Source organism: Chiloscyllium punctatum, chromosome 7 (assembly GCF_047496795.1).
Source record: "Chiloscyllium punctatum isolate Juve2018m chromosome 7, sChiPun1.3, whole genome shotgun sequence".
Taxonomy (NCBI): Eukaryota; Metazoa; Chordata; class Chondrichthyes; order Orectolobiformes; family Hemiscylliidae; genus Chiloscyllium; species Chiloscyllium punctatum.
In genome coordinates this window covers 47,581,240-47,605,477 of record NC_092745.1, presented here as the reverse complement: position 1 = coordinate 47,605,477, position 24,238 = coordinate 47,581,240, and the positions used below count along the sequence as shown (strand labels likewise).

The following is a 24,238-nucleotide window of genomic DNA, read 5'->3' as shown; positions in this document are numbered from 1 at the left end:
GAATCTGTCTGGGTGTACTGTGACATTTTTCCCTTGACATCTACTTGATGACATATGAGTGCAGCGTTAAAACTTCTTATTGAAGCTCTCCATTTTGTGATTGCCATTTCAATCAACAGGACTGGAACGAGTCCCGCCCATAGATCTTGTCACATTCACTAGATTTAGTAAAATTGAGAATCTTCTTCAAATTATAATTTGCAACCCGAGGGGATTTGTACTCATTCTTGTTTTCCCAAAACGTGTGGTAATAATAGCCATTAAAGAATGTGATTTGTTCTCAATACTTGCAATGTTATTCCAAGCTTCCTTCCCACTCCCCTGCTGCAGCTATTGCCAATGGCATGTAGCAATGTGCTAAAGCTGCAACTATACGTTAATTACTGCTACACCTTCGGGTGGCTGTGGCTTTGATAATATTCTTTGCTTTCCAGTTACCGTGTGGAATAGGAAATAAGCTCCTTGCACGCTAAATAAGCCTTCATTCCTTTCGTTATTTTGGAAGGACCATGTCTATGGTTTATTATTACTTCAACCAATATTCCGCGTTAATTGTGTATTTGTGGACTGTATTAGTTAACAACCTTTATATATTGTGCAAAAGGTTTTACCAAAAAGAAAAAGATATGTCACAATTTTGAATTCAAATGAGTTTAGTTGATCTACTATTGTGGATCTCTAAGTTGGCACTCATTTATTTTACTTTTTGCTGCTCTGTATATGTAGACCAGTTTTTATCTATCAGCAAAAGCTCGGATGCTGCCTGACCTGCTGTGCTTTTCCAGTACCACTCTAATCTAGACCCAGTCTTTATCTATTCCTTCTCACTGATGCTCAAGCCAACCCACCGCATGCTTTGTCCCCCAGCTCATGATCACCTTGGTACCATGCGTGCCATCCAACTTCCTAGCGTACTGTGACATCAAAGGGTGCCTTCTACAAGTATTTTGGTTTGCATGCAACTGCAAATAAACGTACTATGCCAGAGACACTCAGCATTTAATAGATCCAATGAGAAGCTGTTTGGATTGATGAGGCTAAAGTGAAGAGCCCACACTGGATCTGTAAATGTAACCATGTTGTTGCTGAATTCCATTGCACTGAGATCTTGCCATGCACAGTTCACATCACATTAAATCATAGAATCCCTACAGTATGGAAACAGGCCCTTCGGCCCAATAAGTCCACATGATCCTCTGAAGAGTAACCCACCCAGACCCTTTCGCCTTCGCTGTTACTCTACATTTGCCCCTGACTAATGCACCTAACCTACAGATCCCTGAACTCTATGGGGCAATTTAGCATGGCCAATTCACCTGACCTGCACATCTTTGGACTGCGGGAGGAAACTGGAGCACCCAGAGGAAACCCACACAGACACGGGGAGAATGTACAAACTCCACACAGGCAGTCACCCAAGGCTGGAATTGAACCCGGGTCCCTGGTGCTGTGAGGCAGCAGTATTCACTGCTGAGCCACTGTGACGTGAGCCTGCCATACTATTAATTTGTTCAAACCGCAGTTATAAAGGACATTACATGCAGAAGCAGAAGTGGACCATTCAACCCATTTCGTTTGCTCCAGTACTTGATGAGATCATGGCTGATCTAATAATCCTTTCTGCCTTTTCACTACAACCCTTGATTCCCTTACTGGTTGTAGTCTGTGTCTCAGCCTTGAACATTTTTAATGTCACAGATTCTACAGCTCCCTATAGTAAGGAATTACACAGATTTTCTACCTTTGGAAGAAATTCTGTGGTAAGCAAGCTACTAGAATGGATTTGGTGTGATAGGATTGATGACTATTTGGAAAAACACAGTTTGATTAAAGATAGTCATCATGGCTTTGCGAGGGGCAGGTCATGCCTCACAAGTCTTATTGAATTCTTTGAGGACATGACGAGACAAGTTGATGAAGGTCAAGCAGTGGATGTGGTGTATATTGATTTCATTCAGGCATTTGATAAGGTTCCCCATGGTAAGCTCATTCAGAAAGTTCATAGGTATGGGATTCAGGGAAATTTGGCTGTCTGGATACAGAATTGGCTGGCTGACAAAATCAGTGAGTCATAGTGGACGGAAGTTTTCTGCCTGGATGTTGGTGACCAGTGGTATCTGTTTTTGGGTCTCTGCTCTTTGTAGTTTTTATAAATGACTTGGATAAAGAAGTGGAAGGGTGGGTTAATAAGTTTGCCGATGACACAAAGGTTGGTGATGTTGACAATGGTGTCCAGGGCTGTCGCACGCTACAACATGACATTGACAGGATTTGAGCTGGGCTGAGAACTGGCAGATGGAGTTTAACATGGACAAACATGAAGTGATTTATTTTGGAAGTTCAAATTTGAATGCAGAATACAGGGTTAAGGACAGGATTCTTGGCAGTGTGGAGGAACAGTGGGAATTTGGGGTCCAGTTGCCATCCAAGTTGATAGATTTGTTAAGAGGACGTATGGTGTTTTGGCTTTCATTAACAGGGGGATTGTGTTGAAGGACCATGAGGTTCTGCTGCAGCTCTGGTTGCCTCATTACAGGAAGGATGTAGATGCTTTAGAGGGGGTGCAGAGGAGATTTTCTAAGATGCTGCCTGGATTGCAGGGCATGTCTTATGAAGAGAGGTTGAGTGAGCTTGGACTTTTTACACTGCAGTGAAGAAGGAAAAGAGGTGACTTGATAGAGGTGTGCAGGTAATGAGAGGGATAGATAGAGTGGATAGCCAGAGACCTTTCCCCAGGCAGAAATGGCTGTCACACAGGATCATAATTTTAAGGTGATTAGAGGAAGGTATAGGGGAGATGTCAGAGGTAGGTTCTTTACGCAGAGAGTAGTGGGTGTGTGGAATGCACTGCCAGGGGTGGTCGTAGAGTCAGAGACATTAGGGACACTTAACTGACTGCTGGACAAGCACATGGATGGTAGTAAATTGAAGGGTGTTTAGGTTAGGGTGATTATGGCCCCTGTTCCTAGACTCTTCCACAAGGGGAGATAATCTTTCTGCCTCTATGTTGTCAAGCCCTAAAGATTTTTATGTGTTTCACTCAAGTTGACTCTTTATTTGTCTAAACTCCAATGAGAATAGACCTGACCTTCTCAATCTCTCATAGAGTCACAGAGTCCGACAGCAGGTAAACAGATCCTTCGGTCCAATGAGTCCATGTCGAACATTATCCCAACTTAAACTTGTCCCACCTGCCTGCTCCTGGCCCATATCTCTCCAAACTTTTCATATTCATGCATTCATCCAACTGTGTTTTAAATATTGTAATTGTACCTGCATCCATCAGTTCCTCAGGATGTTCATTCCACACTCGAACCACCCTCTGTGTAAAAAATGTGTATCTTGTTTATTTTTCTAATCTCTCTCCTCTCATTTTAAAAATGTGTCCCCTAGTCTTGAAATTCTCCATTTTAGGGAAAAGACAACTACTATCAACTCTACCTAAACCTCTTGTTATTTTATAAACTTCTGTCAGGTTACCTCTGAACCTCCTATACTCTAGTGAAAAACATCCCAACCTTCCTCTATAACTAAAACCTTTCAAATCCGGCATCATTCTGGGAAGTCTCTTCTGAACCCTGTCCAGCTTGATAATATCCTTCCTACAACTGGGCGACCAGAACTGAGCACAGTATTAATAAAATCTCCCTAGTTAGCCTTCTCTGGGCCGCTCCCAATGCCAGTATCTGTTACCTTCGATAAGAGGGCCAACACTGTTCACAGTATTCTAGGTGTGGTTTGATTAATACCTTATATAGTTCAACAGTACTTCCTTATTTTTAACTCCATTCCCTTTGAAATGAAGGCCAACATTCCATTTGCCTTCACTTTTACCTGGAATTGTATACTAGCTTTTTGTGGATTCATTCATGAAGACTCCCAAACTCCCTTGTGCAGCAACTTTTTCCTATTTAAATAATATTCAGCCCCTCTCTTCTTCCTGTCATCACCTCATTTTCCCCATATGATGTTCCAGTTTCTCTGTCTTTGCTCACTCACATTGCCGGTTTATATGTCTCAATTAACCCCTCATGTCATCATCGCTGCTTGCCTTTTCGTCTAATTTTGTGTCATCCACAAACTCGGCTACAGTACATTAACTTTCCTTATACAAGTCATTAACTTGTTTTGTAAGTAATTGTTGCCCCATGGCACAAGATACAAGTTCCCATCCTAAAAGAATGCATTTGGCAGAACCCTTCTCCCATCACTAAGTTAGCCAATCCTCTATCTATACGATTATATTACCTCAACACCATACATCCTAATTTATTAAGTAGCCTTAGGTGTGGTACCTTATCAGAAGTCTTTTGGAAATCCAAACTTTTGGATCTGTGCTATTTGTTACTTGTTCAAAAGGGTTCTCAGAAAATTGTCAGACATTATTTCCAAATATGAAAGCCACAATTACTCTTTCCTATTACTTAATGTGCTTCTAAATGCTCTGTTATCAAATTCTTTCCAAGCATATCTAACATTTTCCAAATGGCAAGTGTGAAGCTAACTGGCCTGTAATTATATATAGTTCCCCTCCCTTTGAATAAAGGTACTATTTTGGCAGTCTTCTAATTCTGGGAACTTTTCAGAATCTAAAGATTGGTGGAAGTGCATCCATCATCCCTGTGCCTACTTTTAAGAAAAGAAATCCCAGCGTGCATCCGATCAAATCAAGGAGATTATTTTTTTTTTAGCCTCATTAATTTCCCTACTGTATTATCACTCGATAGAAAATATTTATTTCCAGCTCCTTTTTGACCCCTGGATTATTTTGTGTTTTTGGAATGTTATTTGTGTCTTCTGCTCTAAAGATTGATGCAAAGTATTTGGTGAACTCTGCCATTTCCTGCTTTCCCTATTATTATTTGGCTAGCTTCGTTCTCTAAGTAGCCCCCTGGAAAACCCTTTCCCCTTTCATTTTCTTAGTTTTAATTATTTACTAATTGCATTACCACACAGATCCCCCAGCACTTGAGGGGGGGAAAACCAATGAACTTGTAAGCTTGTTTCAATTGATGGGATACTGTACTGGAAAGAAAATGCCAGTATAGAAGGTAGGCTCCATTCAGTTTCTGTACATTATTTTTTATGGGAATATTTTGAATATTTTTAATGAACATATTAATTGTGAGGTACACTTTGAAGTGAGTTATGTTAACATTACCTCTAATTTGGGAGTTGGCTAGCTCAGTTGGCTGGATTGCTGATTTGCGATGCAGAGTGCTGCAAACTGCATGGGTTCAGTTCCTGTACCAGCTGAGGTATCCATGCAGGTCCCGCCTCCTCAACTTCACCTGAGGTGTGGTGACCCTCAGGTTAAACCAGCATGAGTCATCTGTCTTGAATGAGGCAGCAGTCCTATAGTCCTCTGAGACTATACTAGTATTGGTAAAGTCACTAAAATTCTGTCAGTCCTGAATTGTCACACTAACAGGAATTTGTGTGTTGTTAAGTTCGTCTTTCATTGATAATTCAAGAGTACCAAGATCTCAAACCCAAGTCTTTGAAGCATTCCTGAATGAACATTCTCCATTTTGATTGATCGTAATCCAAAGACTCCCATGAATCAGTGTGGATGTGTGGTCTCTTCAGGGATACTTTGAGGCCATCTCAAAAGCACTTCTCCTCTAGCTCCTTGGGCATATCCAGCTTGGACCACATTTCAAGTGGAGAAGTTGCTTCTAAAAAGTCTTTTTTTCAGAAATGTGATATCTAAAGTAATGCTCTACTTATGATCTCTCTTTTCATTTATATTTTGTAGAGAAGAAGCCATGATCTCTGCTTCCTTTGACAGCCTTGAGGTTCTCCTTGACTCTTTTGGCCCTGTAAGGGATTGCACAAAGGACAATGGTGGCTGTAGCAGAAACTTCTGCTGCATTTCTGATCGCAAACTCGATTCAAGTGGTTGTGTAGTAAGTAGAGTTCATTCATTGGTGCATTATATCATATTTGTCACAAATCTCTGGCATGCATTAAACATGACCATATACAGTTTAAAAAGTTGTACCTTGATGCACAAGTTGCTGCTACTGGCCATTAAGCAATGTACTCTTTCTTCTTTTCAATTCTGGTCCTAATTACTGTAAATAGCTTTTAAGTGATACATTTTACATTGCTTGACTGATAAATGATGAAATGCTTTTGGATTATACAAAATATTCTGGATTAAATCTTCAATTAGTGATTCACTCTAATTGCAGGAGTTCTTCAGAGTAATGTTTCATGACCAAACATAATTATACCGCATGCTGTCAATGCCCTTCCCCTCAACTTACTTACTGATGATTACACAGTGTTCTGTACCTTTCACAAATCCACAAATACTGAAACTGCTCACATGCAGCAAGATTTGGGACAATATTCAGGGTTGGGTTAATATTTACATTTTGCGAGTACAGAGGCTATGGCCATTTCCACTGACAGTGAGAGAGTGTAAGAATCTAACCATCATCTTGCACTTACTGCACACCTGGCAGTTGAAATCCAATATAATGTGGATCAGTGAGACAAATCCACTTTTTGCCCAGGGTCTTATGGCTCCCAACTGAGGTCTGAAGGGATCTCAAAAGTCACAATTAATGGTTCTGTCTTTGGCCTCAGAAGGTTCTTGGCATTATATATGAAGTTCCAATCAAAAAGCCTTCAGACAGTCTTTCAAATACAAACTCTCATTCTCAAAAAGTTTGCTTTTTAGTCAATAGAGATGGCAACAGCAACACACTGGCTAAAAAAAAAATTTCCATCTCGGGCGCTGACTCAATTCATTAAATGTTATGAAAAGACAGCATGCAATGTGATAACTCTATTACAGAAACTGGGTTCATCGTTTGATTATCTTTCGCTAATTCATGGTCAGGATCATTTCTGTCTTATATGTTGGACGATGGGCACTTTTGATATTATGAACTGAAGTCTTCCTGAGTAGTCTTCCTGCTTAGTCTTTCTGATTGTCATCTGTAAGGACAAATCTGTTTGTTCATTAGTATTGCAGGAGAGCTTCAGCACACCTCACAGATTCAGTGCTGGCACTTTAAATGACATCAGGTGCTTGAGAACATAGAGCGCGATTTGATTAACCATAACCTTGGTGTACTTCAGGTTCCAGATTAATACGTCACTCTCAATTTGTATTTTGTTGATTAAGACGGCTCCTGTTTATTTGGTCAAATAACCAAATATAATGGGAGTTTCTTTCAAGGCAGGAACAACGGTCTGTTGTTCAGACTTACCAGTTATTGCTTCACAGAACAACCCAAAACACTTTCTTGCAGTGGAATCACAATTTCAATGAACTCAGTGTGGTACCTCTGACTTAAAAATGCCACACTCCAGCTTCATTAGCTCACAAAATATGTGTGACAGACATCCCGCAGGAAGGGGGAGAATTAGCTGCTTCATAGCACTCAGTGAATTAAGTCATGTATTAAGAAATGTGTCATTGCAGCCATAAACTTGCAATGACTTGAATAAACTAAATTCTACTTTGATTAAACAGGCATTCTGGGATATTAATGTTTTAAAATTGAATTCTGCATGTGTTTTTTTCAGTAAAAAGTGTAACCCATTGGCTTTGATGACCACACCTATACATTTACATTTTGTTCCACACTCTGCTTAAATTCAAGAGCTCTTGAAGATATGTTGGGAGTTGTGGGTTAAGTTTGAGAAACTGATATTTTGTCACGACTGAGCAGAGGTGAGGGTAGTACATTGTCATCCTGGGCTTCGGAAGTTCAGGTAGGGTGGGAAGGTGGTGGTGTACTGACCATTCCCGACTCTCTCTCCAGTTTGACAGCATTGCTGTGGGAGTTCTGGGGTTTCTCAAATATCGGGTGGGATTGCAGGATTTAAAAAGATTGTTATTGTCACATGGATCATTCCAAAGATAATATAAAAGAAAGATTATAAAGTTACCAGGAAGAGTAGTAAATCTAAGGCTTTTATAATTTGGCAAAAACAAATTGAGAATATATTAGAAACAAAACTGTTGAGAATAACTTGCAAGAGGCATACAAACAGATCCCAAGTATTTCTATAGACTTATAAATAGGAAGAGATTAATGGAAGTCAACAGCGGCACAGGAAGGAATATAAAGGGAAATAAGGGAGTAGAAAAACTAAAGATCTATTTACCATCTATCTTCACAGTATAGGAAAAAATACTTTCTAGAAAAATGAAGAATCAAGGGTGTAGCAAGAATGAGGAACTTAAAGAAATCAATTCGAACATAGAAATAGCTACCAAAGAAATTAATGGGACCAAGTGGCAACGTGTTCCCTGGGCTTGACTACCTTTAATCTTGGGTTTTAGAAGATTATAGGAGAAAGTGAAGACTGCAGATGCTGGAGATCAGAGCTGAAAATGTGTTGCTGGAAAAGTGCAGCAGGTCAGGCAGCATCCAAGGAGCAGGAGAATCGATGTTTCGGGCATGAGCCCTTCAAAAAGGCAGCTCACCACCACCTTCTCAAAGCCAACTGGAGTGGGAAATAAATGTTCACTCTGCTAGCAACACCCACATTCTATGTGTGAGTAAAGAGAGTAAAGTGAGTAAAGAGATGCGTGAGTTTTAGAAGATTATGACAACAAGGAAATAGATTGCTTTTCTTTTGTTTCAGCACTTCTAAGATTTCCTGAGAAGAAAAGATAACAAAGGTAAGCTAGCTATTCAAAGTTGAGGAGAGAAAACAGACAACTAAACATCTCTTTACTCACGCATGGAATGTGGGTGTTGCTAGCAGAGTGAACATTTATTTCCCACTCCAGTTGGCTTTGAGAAGGTGGTGGTGAGCTGCCTTTTTGAATTACTGTAGTCAATTTGATGTTTACTGACAAGGCTGTTCAAGAGAAAGTTCCAGGATTTTGACCCAGTGACGGTGAAGGAACTATATTTCTAAGCCAAGATATTGTGTGGCTTGGAGATAAACTTACAGGTAGCAGATTTCCCTTATAATTGCTGCCTTTATTCTTCTTTATGGTAAGATTGTAGATTTGAAATGTGCTGTTTAAGGACCTTTGGTGATTTTTTTTGTAGTGCATCCTATAGACTGTACACAGTGCTGCTACCGAGTGTCAGTGTTGGAGGGAGTGAAATGTTTGTGGATATGGTGCCAATCATAATTCTTAAAAGTGCAGAAACAGCTAAAAACTTAGAAATGCAGATAGTGCACACCAATCCTTTTTTACCAAAAGCTCAAGAATAAAGAAGTTGTTCAGAATTTATCTTTATAATACTTGTATTGTGAAGAAAGCTAGTCGGTCTTTAAAGTGGTAACAAGGTAATCTTAAAAGATGGCTCTTAAAACCTCACAACTTCTCAGGAATTCAACTGCAGGCAAAAGCAGACAGGTTGTGCAGTTATCTTAAAAGTCAATCAGAAAGGCTTATTGATTAATTGAATGGGTCCTTTGAACCCTCAACACATGTAAAGATTCAAAGCTTCTGTAGTGTTCAATAGGTGACAGCAAGGAAGTCACAAGAAATTCCCGCTTAACTTTGCTCTGTTGAACAAAGAGGTATCCATGTTACAATTTGCAGCCATTTTGGTTGATGTTGACAAAAGCCATTTTAAAAGTAAACTCTCTGACGCTACGAGAGCGACATCCTGAAACAGCAACTTCCTTCTCAACAACGAGACCAAGTAAGGCAGCTGGGATAGTTTAAAAAAAGGACTGCTGTCCTGATCCAAGCTACAAAAAAGGTTACAATGTGCTGCACCATAAATGTGAAACAGAGAACCCTTCACTCACTCCCAGAACCTGATCTGCCTAGTTCACCTGTGGACGAATGGACTACAGAAGCCATCATAGTTGTTGAAACCTACTTTGCGTTTCAACCTCTTCACGTCAGAAATAGAATCTTCAAACAGGTCAGACGATGATATTAGAGATGGATCATCTTTCCATCGCCTAACGCAGCTTTTATTCTTTGACAATGCAAGGGTTTAAAGCAAGTATATTTAAAGCAAGTATTTCTTAGCTAATTATTACAGTTTACTTAAGTTACCTTCAACAATAGTTGTGTAAAAATCCAACCTTCAATATTGCTTAAAGCATCATATTGTGTTACAGGTTGTGTCTAAATTGAAACATTTGATCATTTTTACAAAAATGGATATACACAAACTTAAGTAAATTATGTTTATGGATCACTCTGAGAATACGACTGGTATATATTTTTAAAATAAGTCTTACAATAATTTTACAGCAGTTTGATGAATTTAAGTACTCACAATTTAATTACTGCAACTGCCCTGATCTAAGGAAGGACATGCTTACACTGACAGGAGGCAATAATGATTCACTCGACTGCTTCCTGACTTCAAGGAATTGACAGGCTTGATGCTCAGATGATGTTTCCCTTAGCAGGGGGGATCTAGAATATGACACCTCGAACCAAGTGGTCAGAAATTGCTTCACTCAAAGGTGTGGCAAAGCTTTGGAATGTTCTGCCCCTGAAGAGTGTGGATGCAGTATTGAGTTGAGTTTATTTAAGACAGTAGTCAATAGATTTGTGTGTCATAAGAGAGTTGAGGTATATGGGGGATGGTACGGTTAAATTGAATATTATTATGTGTACATACAGAGTGAAAGAGCAGGCTTGAAATATCAAAATGCCTACTCTAGCTCCTAATTCTTACGTTCTTACCAACTATTGATTACAAAATTACAACTTTAAGACATTGCTAATTGAGCAAAGATGTATATCTGTTCCATGTATTTCCTTGGTTATCCCCCAAGAGTTGATATCTATGCAAATGTCAAAAATATGTTAATGCATATCAGTTTCACCTTTCCTAAGCTTAGATCCTTGAAGTTAATTGACACAGTTATCAGTTGTCAACTATAAGAATATAACTTGGCTTCTATAAGCACTGTGTCCTTGCCCTAAAAGCTACCTCATTTCTACATCTGGATTAAGAGTTGCTTATGGAAGTGAGTGAGAGATCATAACAATATCAGAGAGCAGCAAGAGAGTTTCTGTCAGTCATTCACTTCCAAAGACAGGTAGGTTCTTAAGATATCTGTAAAGCTCTTCCAACCTGAAGATTATGAACACACTAGGTTCTGGGGATTGGATTTTGTTGGAGAGATCAGATTTCACTGGCAATTGTGACCCCATGTTGAGAATCTATAAATGTCTATGACTTAATGATTACAGTCTTCCACAGGGGGAACAATTAAAATCCTGCCATTGGGAAATCATCCAATTAGTCTGGAGGCTATAGCGAGGAAGCAGATGGCCAATCAGAGAGCTGCCACACTTGTCAGGATGGTAATCCCACCAGAAGAGCTGAGCAAGAGGTTAACAGATTTTTATAGAAGTCAACAATTTTTTTTTAAGAAAGAAAGAAACCCCAAGCACTTTTTGACCCCTTCCTGGAGCAGCAACAGATAATACTGCAGCCTTGATGTTACAACCTAGTCACTGGGGTACTCCAGTTCTGAGAGCAGCACCCCCAGCCTCCCTCCAGAGAGCCACCTGCAATGAATTGTTGGGCAGTGGTGGGCAACGATAAGAACTGGAATATACTAATCCTGTCTCAAAGCAGACATCAAGTCAAGCCTTGGAATATACTAGTCCTGTCTCAAAGCAGATATCAGGTCAGGCCTTGGAATATACTAGTCCTGTCTCAAAGCAGATATCAGGTCAGGCCTTGGAATATACTAGTCCTGTCTCAAAGCAGATATCAGGTCAGGCCTTGGAATATACTAGTCCTGTCTCAAAGCAGATATCAGGTCAGGCCTTGGAATATACTAGTCCTGTCTCAAAACAGGCATCAGGTCAAGCATTGGAATAGTGGTGCTGGCAGAGCACAGCAGTTCAGGCAGCATCCAAGGAGCAGCGAAGTCAACGTTTTGGGCAAAAACCCTCGTCGATTTCGCTGCTCCTTGGATGCTGCCTGAACGGCTGTGCTCTTTCAGCACCATTAATCCAGAATCTGGTTTCCAGCATCTGCAGTCATTGTTTTTACCCAAGCCTTGGAATATACTAGTCCTGTCTCAAAGCAGACATCAGGTCAGGCCTTGGAATATACTAGTCCTGTCTCAAAGCAGACATCCAGTCAGGCCTTGGAATATACTAATCCTGTCTCAAAACAGGCATCAAGTCAGGCCTTGGAATATACTAGTCCTGTCTCAAAGCAGACATCCAGTCAGGCCTTAGAATATACTAATCCTGTCTCAAAACAGGCATCAGGTCAGGCCTTGGAATATACTAGTCCTGCCTCAAAATAGGCATCAGGTCAGGCCTTGGAATATACTAGTCCTGTCTCAAAGCAGACATCCAGTCAGGCCTTGGAATATACTAATCCTGTCTCAAAACAGGCATCAAGTCAGGCCTTGGAATATACTAGTCCTGTCTCAAAACAGGCATCCAGTCAGGCCTTGGAATATACTAATCCTGTCTCAAAACAGGCATCAAGTCAGGCCTTGGAATATACTAGTCCTGTCTCAAAGCAGACATCCAGTCAGGCCTTGGAATATACTAATCCTGTCTCAAAACAGGCATCAGGTCAGGCCTTGGAATATACTAGTCCTGCCTCAAAATAGGCATCAGGTCAGGCCTTGGAATATACTAGTCCTGTCTCAAAGCAGGCATCAGGTCAGGTCTTGGATGCCACTTCCTGTAGGTCAGAGAGCTGATTCTGGGAATCGAGGCAGGAATGCAACAGGAAGCCAACTCAAAATAACCAAGCCTCTAATTTCTCAGATCTTCACCTGCCAGTCCCTCTTCCATGGAGCTGTGAAAATTCCATCATACTTACAGCCCATTTTCAATGACTTCTGGGGTTCCCCACAACCGAGAGAGTTGGAAAATGACACAAATTACACTCAGAACTCATATAGTTACATAGTCTTCATACAAGCCCAGTTAGGAGTTAGACCTATCTGCACTTCTCCATTTGGCTTTTAAAATATTAGCAAAGATTTTTTTGTTTGTTTGTACAAGGCATTATTGGCTTTTAGCTTAGAAGCCTTTTTTAAAAAATATGGCTTAATAGGCTTTAGAATTATAGTTGAATTAGCTTGATTCCCAGTCACTTAGTATTCAGGTCAATTACACACTTCATTTCAACTCAAGTTAATGATAGTGTAGTTCATTTTCAGAGTGTGTTACGATAAGGAACAGGTCTACAGGAACATTTTCAAAGGTTAAGTAAGGTATGGTGGGCCTAGCAACAGAACATTGAAGAATAGGCTCTGATGGTGACTTTGAGATCTTAGCACATTATAAAAACACAGTTTAGGCATCAAGCTCAAAAGAGGTTATGCCATCAAAGCTCAAAATGACCTGCAAAGTTCAGTAAGCAGACATATCTGGAGGTATGTGTTTATCGCCTGTGTTATTCAAAAAGCCTGCACTTGGGTTGTGGGGCATGTTGAGCAGGAATGATATGGGAATTGTTTGCAACAGATGGGTGTCAAGCAGGGTAGGTATTAACCATAAATTAAGAAAGCATTGAACACTTTAAAAAGGAGGCCTGTGACAGGAAGGTGAATAGAGATAATGAAAACTGTACCAACTACTCATTGTAAATTAACATCCATCATGCTTTCCTGTTCATATTGATATTTCTGTTCCAATAAGACAGCGCACTGTAATCAAAACCGCAGATCTTCCAATTCATGTCTGTGCATATCTTGCAAACATGGAATCCTTTGGGATGTGGGATCTGCGTTGTATTTCATGCACCTGTGAGCATGGATCATTGCCACCTGTTCTCACCCCCACTTCAGTGGGCACCGAATGAGAGCGTTCTTGGAAGAGAAACTAAGTGTTGCCCTCATAGAGTAACAATCTGGAAATTAATTCCTGGGGTCATCACAGAAGTTAAAGATTTTTAAAAGTGCATAGAATTTACATATTGTAGACCCAAGTTGGTATAAAGCATAAATAAGATTTTTGTAATTGAAATGCTGCTATTTATTGCAAATAACTGGATTGTAACTATAGACGAATAATGAATTGTCAAAATATAACTGCGCTAGGTGGTACTCCAACCCACTTACAAACCACCCCCCCCCCCCCCCACCCCCCCTACACATACATATAGATGCCAAACAAAAGATATGATAAGTGGAGAGAAAGACTGGAAAGACAGTTTAGTGGTCCCTGTCGACATGTTTGCTGAGATTATCCTTTTGCTGATCCAAATACTGTCGCCCTTGATTTTCCTGCTCCAGATATTTCCACTTGTTTGTAAGAGATACACAGTGACTGGTTCACACATTAATTAGTAAGTCTGTTAACAAAGATGTTCCCAGGATTGGAGGGTTTGAATAGGCTGAGACTGTTTTCCCTAGAGTGTCAGAGGCTGAGGGGTGACCTAAGAGAGGTTTATAATATCACGTGGAGCATGGATAGGGTAAGTAGGCGAGGTCTTTTCCCTGAAGTGAGGGAGTCCAAAACTAGAGGGCAACACAAACCAATCTCACTGCAAAGCAGAAAGGGCCAGTGCACATAACAACCAACTGACACTGAAAGATGATGTACTTTTTAACATGTTTTTGATTCTTGCCTGAAATGAGAAAAAAAAGTATTTAAAAATCTAAGGATGGTTGAAGGATTATTGCACTTTTTAAAAAAAAATCAAGTTACCGAATGCACATGCTAAGTCTGTTGACAAAGGAGATGGGAAATCCTATTAACGAGCTGGAGCCAAGGGGCTGTCTATGAATGGAGATTCAGTTGGCAACAGGTAGCTGATAGGTCTGTGAAATGGTGACCAGTTATCGATGACGTCAAAGCGTCCTGTTGGCCAACAGCTGTATGATTGGCTCCCAGGTAGCTGAGAAGCTTAGGGGTGTGCATGTTCAGCAGAAGGTATTTGACATCTGGAAGAGAAGAAACCTTTTTTTTACAGTGAAACAAAAACAGCATCTCAAATCTGAAGGTAGCCAGTTTCTTTCTCTTCATCAGTTGCTGTAAGATGAAAATTTAAAAGTTATCTGGTTTTGGGTCATAGAGATGTACAGCATGGAAACAGACCCTTTAGTCCAACTTCCATACTGGCCAGATATCCTAACCTAATCTAGGCCCATTTGCCAGCATTTGTCCCATAGCTCTCTAAACTCTTCCAATTCTTATACCCATCCAGATGCTCTTAGGTGTAACTGGAAAATTTGCTCCTATTACATAATTTTGTGTGTTGGGGTGTATGTGGACATCATAATGAGGTCAGAATTTAGAGAACGTTTCTGTCATTTAAGGCATAGTTGGGAGATCCTGGAACTTGTAAAGCTACTGGCCCCTCTTGCTTTGCAGTGTAGATTGGTTTGTGTCCCACACAAACTACGAGGCAGATGAACAGAACCCTATGAATATCTGGAAGCTTATTCTTGAATGTTAAGAACATTAAGCCTGTCTTATTTGCTATTACAAAACTTGAATTCTTACTGTCAAATTGAAATATTTGCAGTGAAGGTTTCCTGCAGCAAATGTATAATTAAAATTACCAATGTCAGCTGAAAGCATAGGATCTAGACTATTTCACCATTGAGGGATGATAAAGCCTCCATATAGATTCCCCTTTGTCCCGACTGTAACAAATCTACAAAGTTGCTTATCCCCAAATCCCTGTCACCCTCCATTAAATGTGTTATTCATTGTTTTACTGGAAGCAAAATAAGTTGTTAAACCTTTATGGAAGTCCAAGACAGTCATAAAGGGGTTAATGCCACGGTTATTTCATGCAACACAACAATTTTAAAAATGAATAATTGTCACAGTTCAGCTGGATTGCTGACTTGTTTTGCAGAATATTTCTGAAAATTCTTTCTGTGCATACCTTCTGCTGATTCTCTATTTTATTACTGACATATCAAAAAGGGAAACACAATGAGAAGAAAATTTTGTGGAATATTGAATAACGTTGTTGCTTTGTCTGGATGTATTCTACTGTCCCATAAAAGCAGCTTCTCAGTTTCTCTACGTGTTCATAACTCATTAGAATGCAACCAAGGCTTGCTTTCTCTTCCTATCACCTCTCCTGGCATCACTCTTTTGATCAATTAAATTCCACACTTTTTGTATTACCACCTTCCTCTTAAATGGATTCTTATCTGTTGAAATCAAGACGCACTATTCCATTATCCATTCGCAAATCCATACCCAGAGCTTTGAAACTATACAAGACTTCGTGTCAATTTTCTTGAAACAGCGTAGAAAAGACTTAGAAGGATGTTGTAAAAACAATGACTGCAGATGCTGGAAACCAGATTCTGGATTAGTGGTGCTGGAAGAGCACAGCAGTTCAGGCAGCATCCAAGTCGCTTCGAAATTGACGTTTGGGGCAAAAGCCCTTCAGAAGGATGTTGCCAGAGTTGGAAAGTTTGAGTTCCAGGGAAAGGGTGAATAGGCTGGGGCTGTTTTCCCTGGAATGTCGGAGGCTAAGGGGTGACCTTATAGAAGTTTATAAAATCATGGGGGGCATGAATAGAGTGAATGGTCAATGTTTTTTCCCTGGGGTGGAGGAGGGCCAAAACTAGAGGGCCTAGGTTTAAGGTGAGAGGAGGAAAGAGTTAAAAGGGACCTAAGAGGCAACTTGTTCACGCGGAGGGTGGTGCGCGTATGGATTCAGTTGCCAGAGGAAGTGGTGGAGGCTGGTACAATTAGAACATTTAAAAGGCATCTGGTTGGGTACATGAATAGGAAGGAATATGGGCCAAATGCTGGCCAATGGGAGTAGATTAACATATAATATCTGGTCGGCATGGACGAGTTGCACTGCAGTGTCTGTTTACAACTATATGGCTTATGGTGCAGATCCATCTGCCGGGCTGTTAGTGAAGGAGTACCAGGATTTTGACCTAGCAGCATGAAAGGAAAGGTGTTACAGTTTCAAGTTGGCATGCAACTTGTAAGTGACTTTTCAGATGTGTTTGTCTGAGTTTGCTGCTCTTGCCCTTCTAGTTGACAGAGGTTGCAGTTTTGAAATGTGCTGTGTAAGTTCCGGCAGTACATTTCACAAATGGAGGTGGTGTGGGAAGCAGTGGACATGTCCAATGCAGTGGGTGGGACACTGATGAAATGGACTTTTTTACTTTGAGTTGGCAAATTTGTTGAATGTTCATGGAGCCACACACAGGCAGGCAAGTACCGAAATTATCCCCCTGTACTCCTGATTTGTGCCTGACTGTTTAAGGTGGGGGATTCAGCAGTAGCAATGCTGTGAATGTCAAGGAGAAATGGTTAGATCAATAAGAATGTCTTATATTTCTCATTTCAAATGAAAGGAATCTATTTGGACTTCCAAGTGTTTGTATAACCACGTGCCAAACTAAAGCATCAAAATTCTCTTGACTCTCAAAGTCTGTTTCCCTGTCATTTTTAATTACTTACTTTATGGTTTTGCTACCAAAATGACTAATTTCAAATTTTTCATGTTATACTATCCCTGACATCTTTTTGTCCCTAACCAATTTATATGCCTTTTCTATTTCTTTGTCTCCTATTCATAGCTTAGTTTGTCCCCCAGCCCTGTATGATGAACAGTATTGTGAAAGTTGCACTCGATCTTCTCATCCAGATAATTACCATTGTTTTGTACATCACTGATTCTTCACAGGATTCCACTGGTTAGACTTGCCATCCAAAAACTTAGCCATTTACTCCTACTTTCTGTCTGTGAACCAGTCTGTACTCCACATTAACATATTACTGCAACTCCATGAGCCCTTTTATCATATAACCTCTTGTCTTTATTAGTATTGATTGCTCTAAGTTCTTCCTTCTCACTTAATCCTTGGTTCTTACATTTTTTGATATAAATTTATGTGTCTTCTATTGTTAAGAAAGACACAAAGACTTGAAATTTTGGAGCACAAAGGCCTGAACTGTGCTGAGTAACAACAAGTTAACAGTATTAGTCCATGTAGTCCTCACTTTCTCCTAGTATTAGTCACCATGTCAATTTCAAAGATACAGATGTTAGCGATGATCACCTGACTTGGGGAGTGAGGGAACAAGAAAAGAGATGGGCAAGAAAATAATCCTGCTGCCCTCCCCACTGAGTCCAATTAAACCTTTGTTAAGAAAAACATTTTTTGATCCTCTGCTTAAGAGAGAGGGTGGGAGGCATTGATTGGTTTATTCGTGCCCCTGAATTTCCCGATATGAAAAATGAAACTCTTTTTACTCTTCCTATGGTAATTTTTCGCAGCCACATATTTGTTTTTATCATTACTATGCTTTGACAACTTCTCTTTACTTCCTGTTTTAAAAATAATGCAATAATCTCTGCAGTTATTGTTGAACCACTTTTCCAATGGACATGTTCTTCCTCAAAGGCCATATTCGTTGAAAATTATGCGTGTTATTAAATATTCGCCATTCCTATCTGGTGCCATGTATGTTCGTCTCGATTCCTAATCAACCTGAACGAACCTGCTTGTCACACCTCTGCAATTGGTTTCATTTAAATTAAGGAACATAGTTTTGGACAAATTGTAACAAGCTCAAATGTCAGTGTCATGATCTGTCATATATAATCGCTGTTTGAGGAAATGTTTTTATACGAGATGGTAATTAGCATTTTGCACAATACTAAGTCTGAAGTTCTGATGGATTCCTCAACATGATTTTCTAGAAAAGCAAAAACGTTACACAAATGCATCATCCGAGTTACTTTTGCCCATTGGGTTAGCCTAATCACAGAGTAATGTCACTCAGGTTCAGTGCAAGGCTCTCGGAGATGTTAAGCAAAAGTGAGGACTGCAGTTGCTGGAGGTCAGAGTCGAGAATCTGGTGCTGGAAAAGCACAGCAGGTCGGGCAGCATCTGAAGAGCAGGAGAATCGAGTTTCAAGCAAAAGCCCTTCAGGAATGAGACTGAGAGCCTTGGGGGTGGAGAGGTAAATGGGAGGGGGGTGGGGCTGGGGGGAAGGTAGCTGAGAGTGCATGATAGATCAGAGGGGAGGTTGGAGCGGATAGGTGGAAAGGAGATGGACGGGTAGTACTGGTCAGGAGGAAGGTGCTGAGTTGGAAGTTTGGAACTAGGATAAGGAAGGGTGTGGGAAAATGAGGAAACTGCTGAAATCCACATTGATACCATGGTGGTGAAGGGATCTGAGGTGGAAGATGAGGTGTTCTTCCTCAAGGCATCAGGTGGTAAGGGAGTGACATCGGAGGAGGCCCAGGACCTGCATGCTCTTGGCAGAGTGGGAGGGGGAGTTGAAGTGATCAGCCACAAGAGCGGTGCGGTTGTTTGGTGCAGGTGTCCCAGAGATGTTATCTGAAGTGCTCTGTGACTTAGCATCCTGTCTCCCCAATGTAGAGGAGATTGCATGGAGCAATGGATACAGTAAATGACGTGTGGATGTACAGGTGAAACTCTGATGGATGCGGAAGGCTCCTTTTGGGCCTTGGACAGAGGTAAGGGGGGAGATGTGGGCACAGGTTTTGCAATTCCTGCAGTGGCAGGGGAAGGTACCGAGAGGGGAAGGTGGATTGGTGGTGGGCGTGCACCTGACGAGGGAGTCACGGAGGGAACAATCTTTATGAAACGCAGATAGGGGTGGGGAGGGAAATATATCTCTAGTGTTGAGGTCCATTTGTAGGTGGCAGAATTAGCAGAGGATGATGCGATGTATATGGAGGTTGGTGGGGTGGAAGGTGAGGGCTGGGGGGTTCTGTCCTTACTGCAGTTGGAGGGGTGGGGTTTGAGGGCGGAGGTGCGGGAAGTGGATGAGTTGTGCTGGATGGCATCATCAGCCATGTGGGAGGGGAAATTGTGATTTTTAAAGAAGGATGCCATCTGGTATGTTCTGTGGTGGAACTGGTCCTCCTGGGAGCAGATGCAGAGGAGGTGGAGGAATTGGGATTATGGAATGGCATTTTTGCAGGAGGCAGGGTGGGAGGAGGTATAATCCAGGTAGCTGCGAAGGTGTTTCTGAGTCATATTTATTGCAGCATGTAAATGAAAGCCTTTATTCATTTTCAATCTTGAGAGCTTTTTCATGTTCATTATTGAGGTTCCTAATTTTGTTTTGGAAAAGTATTAACAATGAATTGGTTTGGAGATGACTGTGTTGGACTGGGGTGTACAAAGTTAAAAATCACAACCATCTGAAGAAGGAGCAGCACTCCGAAAAGTACTGCTTACAAATAAACCTGTTGGCCTATAACCTGGTGTTGTGTGATTTTTAACTATTATCACTGAAGGTGAGGAAAATTAAAGTGTGAATCCAAGGGGGAGAAAAGACTCTTGCTATTCCTATCAACCCACCACTCTGGCTATTTGGACACATGCATTTTGTATTATGTTCAATTTGACTTAATATTGTACTGTAATTCTATTAAGTCCTTATATATTTTTTCGAATTATTTAATTTTGTTACTAGCGAGACTGAGAAATAATGATGTTTCTCAATGAGCGTGCATGTTCAACTGAATACAATTTCCTGACATGATGTGAAATTAAGTTCTCTTGAATCATTTAGTCACTGCTGTTTGTTTGGTACGTAAAAATAATAGAAGATTGGCAATAAATTATAAACCAGTAATTCACTTGATGGATTTTGATGATGCACTAGGTTGGAAGAACCAAGCTTCACTGGTTTATAAATGTCATCAGAACCCTGAGATTAAATTACTCCCTTCATTTCATTGCCAGACAATTATTATGCATCATATACAAGATGAAGTGCTCTGGTTGTCATGTAGTGTTTATTACATGACTTCTTCATATGTATCTCTTCTATAATCAAGTCAGCTGAAGATCCCAGTTAGATTCCAGTATGCAGCTTTGATCTATTGATGGCATATGTCACACGAAATATTCAATTTGTGTCAAGCCTGTGCCTCTAGATCTGTTTTCTATTTGTATGAGCTATAAAACATCGAACAACTGGACATCAACTGTAAAAGAAAAGTTATTAGTTGACTGGCATAAGAGATCACAATTAAAAAAAAGGATGCGTAATAATGGGCAGTGATAATCAGTAGTTATTGTGCTCAGATTGTCCCTAATGTACGTTTTCCAGTAACGTTATACTAAGTTGCTAAGTGTGATTTTCTGCTATTGCATTGTTTCACAATTTTATTATATTTACATGTCTGGTTCTCTCTCTTCATTTTTGATATCTTCTGTACAATATTCTTTGTCTTTATTAACTTTATAATCTGACAATATCTCAATCATGCTTTGCATGTCAAATATTTGTAATTGGGTTAGCACTGCTGCCTCTCGGATCTAGGGACCCGGGTTCGATTCCAGCCTCAGCCAACTATCTGTGTGGAATTTGCACGTTCTCACTGTGTCTGCATGGGTTTCCTCCCAAAGTCCAAAGATGTGCAAGTTAGGTGGATTGGCCATGCTAAATTGCTCATAGTGGCCAGGGATGTGCAGGTTAGGTGAATTAAACATGGAAAATGCAGGGTTACAGGGATAGATTAGGGGGGGTAGACTGGGTGGGATTTTCTTCAGAAAGTTGGTATAGACTCAGGCCAAATGACCTGCTTCCACACTGTAGGGATTCTATGATTGTATGAAGTGCTCGTGAACATATTAATACTTTAGAATGAAATAATACTTTAGAATGAAATGTGTCAGTATAAATAACAGGACACACCAACACCAACATTTGCCATTGTATGTTATGAGTGACGTTTAACAAAGCATCTCAAATCCTTTTTATAGACAACATCTATATCCTGGTTAGCCAGCACATCTGTTTCATAAAGCAGTTTATCTTTCAACATGCTTTCTACCTATGCTAAAAGTTCAGTGTACTGCATGCACTTCCTTTTGATGTACCACCCTTCTGTCACACCATTTGTAACTGGATTAAAGTGGTACTCTCCAATTCTGTTTGTATGTGAAGCAGCTGCTTCACAATCAACCACAATAATCAATGGTTGTACATGGTGTCACATGGCAAACTGTCCCCAACATAAAACAGCAATGTTTTTTGATTTACCAAGGTATAGCACAGCGCATATACAAGCAATACATTAGAAATTGTTGCTTAATGCTCAACTCTATTCAGGATCTCTTTCTTTCTTATCAAAGTTACCTTCTGTCACACATTTCCCAACATGCCACTCTGATCACCTCCTATTTGTTGGCTCAAGGGAACAGTAATTGACAGCACGGTAAGCTGAAGGCAGACATCACCAGGATAGCAGATCACTACACTCTACTTCGCTGTCCTCTGAGCAAAACCAAGTTTCCCCCTCCTAGAGCTATTCTCATTTCTATCCCTCACACTTTACTCTGAGCAAGGATACCTGATACTTCCCATGTAAATCAGCTCCCTTTCACCAGCTGAATTGTTTCCTTTACTCCAACATCCTCATGTTCTCATATTTCTCAATATAGGTGTCCTGTGGCTATTGCTACACAGAATTCAGATTGGCTGCCGAATCCTGGCACAATTTTCTTAACCCTTAGTCCACAACAAACAGAATGTTTACTTTGAAATGCATAGAATCCTAGTGAGCTTTGAGAAGATTTGTAGCTCAGGTTGTAGGTTTGCTCGCTGAGCTGGAAGGTTCATTTCCAGATGTTTCGTTACCCCACTAGGTAACATCTTCAGTGGTCCTCTAGGAGAAGCACTGGTGATAATTCCTGCTTTCTATTTATGGGTTTACTTAGATTACTGACAGTGTGGAAACAGGTCCTTCGGCCCAACAAGTCCACACCGACCCACCGAAGCGCAACCCATCCAGACACATTCCCCTACACTTACCCCTTCACCTAACACTATGGGCAATTTAGCATGGCCAATTCACCTAACCTGCACATTTTTGGATTGTGGGAGGAAACTGGAGCACCCAGAGGAAGCCCATGCAGACACGGGGAGAATGTGTAAACTCCACACAGTCAGTCACCTGAGGCAGGAATTGAACCCGGGGTCTCTGGCGCTGTGAGGCAGCAGTGGTAACCACTGTGCCACAATTTCTTTGGATTGGTCATTTCCTGTGGTGATGTTATTTCCTGTTGTGGAGTCATAGAATCAAAGAGTAATGCAGCAAGGAAGCAGATCTTTTGATCTAACCAGCCCATGCCAGCTCTAATCCCAAATCAAACCAGTCCTACCTGCCTGCACTTGGCCCATATCCCTCCCAATCTTTCTTGTACACATACTTAACTAAATAACTTTTAAATATTGTAACTGTACCTGCATCCTGTGGAAGTACATTCCACACACGAACGATTCTTTGTGTGAAAAGAATTGCCCCTTGTGTCCTTTTTAAAATCTTTCTCCTCTCACCTTAAAAATATGTCCCCTTGTCTTCAAATCCCCCACCCTGGGCACATGATACCTGCCATTCACCATATCTATGCCCCTTATGATTTTATGACCTTTTATAAGTTCACCGCGCATCCTCCTGTGCTCCAGTGATAAAAGTCACAGCCTATCCAGCCTCTCCTTCTAACTCAAAACCCCGAATTCCCAGCAACATCCTTGGAAACCAACACTGGGTATTTACAACAATGTGTTTGCTCAATATTGCCCAGTTAGCAAAAAGGTAGAGCATAAATTAGGTTTGTGCTTGAAGGTCAAACAGGTCAGACCTTGTTACCATCTGACAAGGCAAGCTTGCGATAGGCTGATCTGGACTTCATCCTTCCCAGGTATTATCAAGGATGCACATTACAGAAGAGATCAGTGCACAACGATGATAACTGAGCATCTGGACTTAGTTCCCTTCTCTCCCATCCACAGAACACTGTTGGTGATTACAGCACACTTTGCTGCTGCTCCATCGGTACTCAGAAAATGTCTCATGACGATTTGCAGGAATTGCTGTTTCAGTTTGATTTACCCAGCAGCATTCACTGTTAATTGAGTGAGAGTGGGTTCTCATAGTTGCTGCATTTAAGCTAATGTCAAAATCCAACTCATGTTTCAGGCTTAGATAGTTTTAATTCCGATTTATTTCATCAAATTGTTCTTTTTGCAATGTGACAGGAATCCATTTGGGCCCTATTTTCAGGCACAGAATAATCACCACATAGTCACAGCACATGTCAGACAAAGAGACCAACAAAGGAGCAGGAGTAGCTCCTCAGCCCCTTGAGCCTGCTCTGCCATTTCATCAAATCATGGCTGATCCGACTGAATGCCAACATCCACGTTCTTGCTGACCCCCAAGAACCTTTCAGTTCCCTTGCTTTCTCAGGGTCTGTTGAGTCGCTCATAAAAATATTCAAAGAGTCTGTTTCTGCCACCTTTTCAAACAAAGAGTATTCTTCAGAGCACAAAGACTCACCCCTCAAGAGCAAAAACACGTTATTC

General features: G+C 40.7%; 1 protein-coding gene across 1 annotated transcript in view; it reads left to right on the top strand.

Moving 5' to 3' along the window:
* Window positions 1–24,238, top strand: part of astn1 (astrotactin 1) — a 2,276,897-nt gene that overhangs the window by 1,295,152 nt on the left and 957,507 nt on the right. Inside the window, exon 11 of the mRNA XM_072573509.1 lies at window positions 5,759–5,909. Within this exon, the coding sequence (XP_072429610.1) occupies window positions 5,759–5,909 (151 nt within the window). The remainder of the gene's footprint in view (window positions 1–5,758; window positions 5,910–24,238) is intronic.